This window comes from Symphodus melops (genome assembly GCF_947650265.1).
Source record: "Symphodus melops genome assembly, contig: scaffold_237, whole genome shotgun sequence".
NCBI lineage: Eukaryota > Metazoa > Chordata > Actinopteri > Labriformes > Labridae > Symphodus > Symphodus melops.
The window spans coordinates 5,206-12,500 of NW_027636669.1; the positions used below are offsets into that span (position 1 = coordinate 5,206).

General features: G+C 47.0%; 1 protein-coding gene across 1 annotated transcript in view; it reads left to right on the top strand.

The window, feature by feature from the left end:
* Nucleotides 1-234: 234 nt before the first annotated feature.
* The window catches only part of LOC306819214 (extracellular matrix organizing protein FRAS1-like), a gene marked incomplete at its 3' end in the record, with an annotated part of 36,039 nt that continues 28,978 nt past the window's right edge, over nucleotides 235-7,295 (top strand). Inside the window, 7 exon segments of the mRNA XM_079372987.1 lie at nucleotides 235-316; nucleotides 870-1,029; nucleotides 1,098-1,231; nucleotides 2,281-2,364; nucleotides 2,469-2,570; nucleotides 2,863-3,054; nucleotides 3,647-3,730. Coding sequence (XP_079229113.1) covers nucleotides 900-1,029; nucleotides 1,098-1,231; nucleotides 2,281-2,364; nucleotides 2,469-2,570; nucleotides 2,863-3,054; nucleotides 3,647-3,730 — 726 coding nt within the window.

Genomic DNA, 7,295 nt, shown 5'->3' on the forward strand with positions numbered 1-7,295 from the left:
CTGTGTGTGTGTCTGTGTGTGTGTGTGTGTGTGTGTGTGTGTGTGTCTGTGTGTGTGTGTGTGTGTGTGTGTCTGTGTGTGTGTGTGTGTGTGTGTGTCTGTGTGTGTGTGTGTGTGTGTGTGTGTGTGTGTGTGTGTGTGTGTGTCTGTGTGTGTGTGTGTGTGTGTGTGTGTGTCTGTGTGTGTGTGTGTGTGTGTGTGTGTGTGTGTGTGTGTTTTGCAGGGTGAGCGTCTGAGGATCCCCGCTAACAGCTGCTGTCCAGAGTGTGTGTCGTCAGCTCAGAACTCCTGCCAGTACGAAGGAGTGACGTATTCAGTAGGTGACGGTGGGGGGGGGGGGGGACGACACACCTGCTGTGACTGAACACACACCTGCTGTGACTGAACACACACCTGAACACACACCTGAACACACACCTGCTGTGACTGAACACACACCTGCTGTGACTGAACACACACCTGAACACACACCTGAACACACACCTGCTGTGACTGAACACACACCTGCTGTGACTGAACACACACCTGAACACACACCTGAACACACACCTGAACACACACCTGAACACACACCTGCTGTGACTGAACACACACCTGAACACACACCTGAACACACACCTGCTGTGACTGAACACACACCTGAACACACACCTGAACACACACCTGAACACACACCTGAACACACACCTGCTGTGACTGAACACACACCTGAACACACACCTGAACACACACCTGAACACACACCTGCTGTGACTGAACACACACCTGAACACACACCTGCTGAAACATCAGCTGTTCTCACTTATCAGATGTGTAACTCGTCATATCTATCTTTATAATCAATCTCTGTTTATCTCTTTCTCTGATAGGATGACAGTGAGTGGAGCCCCGCCCCCTGTATGGTGTGTGTGTGTTCCAAAGGCGGCGTGTCCTGTGGCCCCCGACCCTGCCCCCCCCTCAGCTGCCCAGAGGGGGACAGCTTGTTCACTCCATCAGGACAGTGCTGCCCCCTGTGTTCAGGTGGAGGAGGTGAGGCTGGTTATCCACACAGACTGTTTACTTCAGAGATTCATTATAACGTCTGTGTGTTCTATCAGCCTCGTGCTCTCTGCAGGGCGCCGTGTACGCCGATGGCGAAGAGTGGAGGGTCGGCTTGTGCTCCAGATGCTTCTGCAGAGACGGAGACATTCAGTGTTCAGTCAAAGAGTGTCAGCAGGTGGTCTGCAAACCTGTGAGTATAACAGAGGGTGACACACCTGTCAATCACTGAGGCAGCTGGCTTTGTTTATCAACCTCTTCCTCATGTGGGCGGGGCTATCTAAACTCTCAATGAGTGCGTTTACGTGGACTGAAATATCCCGATTATGAGCCGCATCCTGGTTTTGATCATATTCAGGATGTTTACATGCTCACAGAGAAACCTGGTGATTGATATCCCTGTATACATGATCAATAATCGTATCACAGTTTCTGATGACTGCATCCATCTTATTAGTGCAGGTTTGTTTTTACAACACCGCGGACATTTAGAAATATAACACATGGAAACACTGTAATTTACACAGTTTACTTTATCAATCCAAAATAAAGTAAAAGTCCCAAACAAAGAAAAACAAACTCAGTCCATCCACAGAGTAAAGAATCTATCAGAGGTCCATCACCAGGATGCATGGCTGGTCGGGTCGGGCCCGTGGACCCGTGTACCCGTGTGCCCGTGTACCCGTGTACCCGTGTGCCCGTGTGCCCGTGGACCCGTGTACCCGTGTACCCGTGGACCCGTGTACCCGTGGACCCGTGTACCCGTGGACCCGTGTACCCGTGTACCCGTGTGCCCGTGTACCCGTGTGCCCGTGTACCCGTGTGCCCGTGTACCCGTGTACCCGTGGACCCGTGTACCCGTGGACCCGTGTACCCGTGTGCCCGTGTACCCGTGTGCCCGTGTGCCCGTGTACCCGTGTGCCCGTGTACCCGTGTGCCCGTGTACCCGTGGACCCGTGTGCCCGTGTACCCGTGGACCCGTGTGCCCGTGTACCCGTGTGCCCGTGTGCCCGTGGACCCGTGTACCCGTGTGCCCGTGTACCCGTGTGCCCGTGGACCCGTGTGCCCGTGGACCCGTGGACCCGTGTACCCGTGTGCCCGTGTGCCCGTGTGCCCGTGGGCCCGTGGGCCCGTGTGCCCGTGTGCCCGTGTGCCCGTGGACCCGTGTGCCCGTGTGCCCGTGGACCCGTGGACCCGTTCTTCTAAATATGTCATCTGTAAGAAGCCTTTGTGTTCCTGCAGGATGAAAACCTGGTGATCCGACCCGGTCAGTGCTGTCCTCAGTGCGTGTCTGACCCCTGTCTGTCTGCAGGAACGCCACGCCAGGTAACACGTTGTGTGTGTGTGTGTGTGTGTGTGTGTGTGTGTATATACAAACCACACACAATGTTAGCATCACAACGTGAAACACACTGTGTGTATCTTTACAGCACGGCGAGCAGTGGCAAAAGAACGCCTGCACCACGTGTGTGTGTGACCACGGTCAATCTAAATGTCACACACACACCTGCCAGCCTGTTACCTGTGAGAAGGTGAGTCACAAACAGGTCTGTCTGTCTGTCTGTCTGTCTGTCTGTCTGTCTGTCTGTCTCTCTGTCTGTCTGTCTGTCTGTCTGTCTGTCTGTCTGTCTGTCTGTCTGTCTGTCTGTCACCTGTCTGTCTGTCTCTCTGTCTGTCACCTGTCTGTCTGTCTGTCTGTCTGTCTCTCTGTCTGTCTGTCTGTCTGTCTGTCTGTCTGTCTGTCTGTCTGTCTGTCTGTCTGTCTGTCTGTCTGTCTGTCTGTCTGTCTGTCTCACCTGTCTTTCTGTCTGTCTCACCTATCAGGGTCATTCCAAGGTGAAGAGAGACGGGCGTTGCTGTGATGAATGTGTTCCTGCTAAAGGAAGCTGCCTGTACCAGGGCGCAGTGCGTTACCATGGAGACATGTGGAACAGCACAGGCTGTGAGTTCTGTACCTGTGACCGAGGTCAGGTGGTCTGTGAGAGGGCGGAGTGTGCTCGAGTCACATGTCCTCAGGTGAGTCTGAAAGTAACAGGTCATCTCATGAACCTGACTTCCTGCTTTTACCCTGGGACATACCTGAGAGACAGAGACAGACACACCTGAGAGACAGACACACCTGAGAGACAGAGACAGACACACCTGAGAGACAGACACACCTGAGAGACAGAGACAGACACACCTGAGAGACAGACACACCTGAGAGACAGAGACAGACACACCTGAGAGACAGACACACCTGAGAGACAGAGACAGACACACCTGAGAGACAGAGACAGAAACCTGAGAGACAGAGACAGACACACCTGAGAGACAGACAGACAGACAGACAGACACACCTGAGAGACAGACCTGAGAGACAGAGACAGACACACCTGAGAGACAGACAGACAGACAGACAGACAGACAGACTTGAGAGACAGACAGACAGACAGACAGACAGACAGACCTGAGAGACAGACAGACAGACAGACAGACAGACAGACAGACAGACAGACAGACAGACAGACAGACAGACAGACAGACCTGAGAGACAGACAGACAGACAGACAGACAGACAGACAGACAGACATCATGTGACCCGACCTCAATGTGTTTTCTATTCCAGGGGTCAGAGGTCAGCCAGGGGAGGTGCTGCCCCCAGTGTTCCCCTTTGAAACCCTCCTGTGTGGACAACAAGACATCTTACCAGGTAAATTCATAACAGTTAACGGCAGGTTGGTCATTTTCTCCACTTGGTGTTTTATAAAACATGAGACACACAGTGCTCAACAGGGAGGGGGGGGGGGGTACGAGTCAGTCAGTCCCAGTACATCACTTTTTATCTTGGAGGTCTCATGAGTCCTAAAGGGTCCATGTTAGAAGGACTCAGACTATTCAATAACAAACATATGATTATAGCTGCTACGCAGCCATGAATCAATCAATCAATCAATCAATCAATCTTTATTTATATAGCGTCAATTCATAACAGGCGTTATCTCAAGACACTTTACAAAAGCAGGTAAAGGACCTTACTGTTTGTCTGTTAACATTAACAAAAGGGCAGGTAACAAGACCATGCTCATTGTTATGTTTACATAAAGCAGGTAAAGGACCTTACTGATGGATATATTACAAGAGCCCAGCTTAATCCGTCATGGCGTGGCAAGAAAAAACTTCCTTTTAACAGGCAGAAATCTTCAGCAGACCCGGGCTCATGACGGAACAGCCATCTGCTAAACTGTGCTGGGCTTGAAAATGGGATGGGGGAGATGGGACAAGATGCAGAAAGAAGAATAGGATGGGATAGGTTGGGGGGGGTCTGGGCAGGCCATCCTCAGGGGGAGGGGGGGGGGGGGGTTGTTTGGGCAGGCCATCCTCACCAACAGTCCCAAGGAACCTAAGAGAGCTCAAGGAACCTAAGAGAGCTCAAAAGGAGAGGTTAGAATACAAAGATAGTGACAAGCTACTGCTTGTCACTATAGACATATCTTATTACTATAAGGTGAGAAAGCTGGGAGAGAAAGAGGGAGAGAGAGATAAGAGATCCTGGTGCCAGTTCCCCCGGTAGTCTAAGCCTATAGCAGCATAACTATGAGCTGGTCCTAAGCCAGCCCTAACTATAAGATTTATCAAAAAGAAAAGTTTTAAGTCTATTCTTAAAAGTACCTAGTGTGTCTGCCTCCCGGACCCCGACTGGTAGACGATTCCAAAGGAGCCTGATAACTAAAGGCTCTACCTCCCATAGTACTTTTAGAGACTATAGGCACCACGAGCAGGCCTGCATTCTGGGAACGTAATGTTCCTGATGGATAGTACGGTACAATTAACTCTTTAAGATACGATGGTGCCTGACCGTTTAGAGCTTTGTAGGTGAGCAGAAGGATTTTAAATTCTATTCTAGATTTTATAGGGAGCCAATGGAGAGAAGCCAATACAGGAGTAATGTGGTCCCTTTTCCTCGTTCTAGTAAGAACACGAGCTGCAGCGTTTTGGACGAGTTGGAGGGTCTTTAGAGATTTACCATAGCACCCTGCTAAAATAGAATTACAGTAATCCAACCTGGTGGTAACAAATGCATGAACTAATTTTTCAGCATCATTTTGTGACAGGATCTGTCTGATCTTAGAGATATTACGAAGGTGAAAATAAGCTGTCCTTGAAATTTGTTTAATGTAGGAATCAAAGGACATATCCTGATCAAACAGAACTCCTAGGTTCCTAACAGTGGTACTAGAGGCTACACTAATACTACTAAGGGCCGTCATATCGGCAGAGAAAGTCTCTCTAAGGTTCTTAGGACCAATCACTATAACTTCAGTCTTGTCTGAGTTGAGCAGTAAGAAGTTTCTGGTCATCCAGGTCCTGATGTCCTTGACGCAGGCTTCTAGTTTACGAAGCTGGTTGGCGTCTTCTGGCTTCATTGCTATGTAGAGCTGAGTATCGTCTGCATAGCAATGAAAGTTCATGGAGTGTTTTCTCATAATACTACCTAGAGGAAGCATATATAATGTAAATAAAATCGGACCAAGCACTGATCCTTGAGGCACTCCATGGCTAACTTTGGTGTACAAAGAGGACTCATCATGAACATGCACAAACTGAGATCTATCTGACAAATAGGATCTAAACCAACTTAAAGCAGTCCCTGTAACTCCAAGCAATTGTTCTAGTCTCTGTAACAGAATCTGATGGTCAATTGTATCAAAAGCAGCACTAAGATCTAACAGGACAAGCACAGATAGAAGTCCCCTGTCTGAGGCTAACAGAAGATCATTTGTTACTCTAACAAGTGCAGTCTCAGTGCTATGGTAAGCTCTAAATCCCGACTGGAACTCCTCAAACAAGCTGTTGTTGTGGAGAAAATCACTCAACTGATTAGCTACCACTTTCTCTAAGATCTTGGAGATAAAAGGAAGGTTAGATATAGGTCTATAGTTAGCTAGAGTTCCTGAATCAAGAGTAGGCTTTTTAAGGAGCGGTTTAATTACAGCTACTTTAAATGACTGGGGTACATAACCTGCAGCTAAAGATATATTGATCATATCTAGTATGGAGCTGCTAACTAGAGGAAAGACTTCCTTAAACAACTTGGTTGGGATTGGATCTAAAAGACAAGTTGACGGTTTAGACGCAGAAATAATCGAATTTAGTTCTGCGAGGTTAATTGGAAAAAAACAATCGAGGTTAGTATCAGAATTTGGAGCCGTTTCTGCCGAATCGAAAATATAGGAGGAATCTGCACTAAGTAAAGGTAGTAAGTTGCTAATTTTGTCTCTAATGTTTAGAATTTTATCATTAAAAAAGCTCATGAAATCATTACTGCTAAGGGCTAAAGGAATAGATGGCTCAAATGAGCTATGACTCTCTGTCAGCCTGGCTACAGTGCTGAAGAGGTATCTAGGGTTGTTTTTATTTTCTTCGATAAGAGACGAGTAATAGGCCGTGCGGGCCTGCCGTAGAGCTTTCATATATCGATTATGACTATCTTGCCAAATTAAACGAGATTCTATCGTTTTGGTGGAGCGCCAAATTCTTTCACATTTACGTGACGTTAGTTTTAGAGTACGGGTTTCTAAGTTGTACCATGGAGCTGATCTCTGTCGTTTGATTGGCTTCTGTTTTAGGGGAGCGATTGAATCCAGAGTAACTCTAAGTGAATCCACCGCACTATCTACAAACTGATCTAGCTGAGAGGGACTAAAGTGATTATAGGAGTTTTCAACTAGGTTAGGGGATGGAACAGAAACAAAGGCAGCTGATATAGCTTCCTTAAATTTAGCTACAGCATCATTTAAACTTCTAGAGAGCACTTTTTTATTAAGAGGAGTTAAGGTTGGTAAAAAGAAATCAGGACAGAGGAAGAATTTAAAACTTGAACAAACAACAAAACACAAAAGACAAAACGAGGCTTCATTTGAAAAAAGGTCCAAACTAAATATAAAACCATCAAAGGTGGAAAAAACACAAGGAGCCATGAGGAGACACAGGTAATATGACAATGAACTGATAGATAGATAGATAGATAGATAGATGGATGGATGGATGGATGGATGGATGGATGGATGGATGGATGGATAGATAGATAGATAGATAGATAGATAGATAGATAGATAGATAGATAGATAGATAGATAGATAGATTGATTGATTGATTGATTGATTGATTGATTGATTGATTGATTGATTGATTGATTGATTGATTGATTGATAGATAGATAGATAGATAGATAGATAGATAGATAGATAGATTGATAGATAGATGATAGATAGATA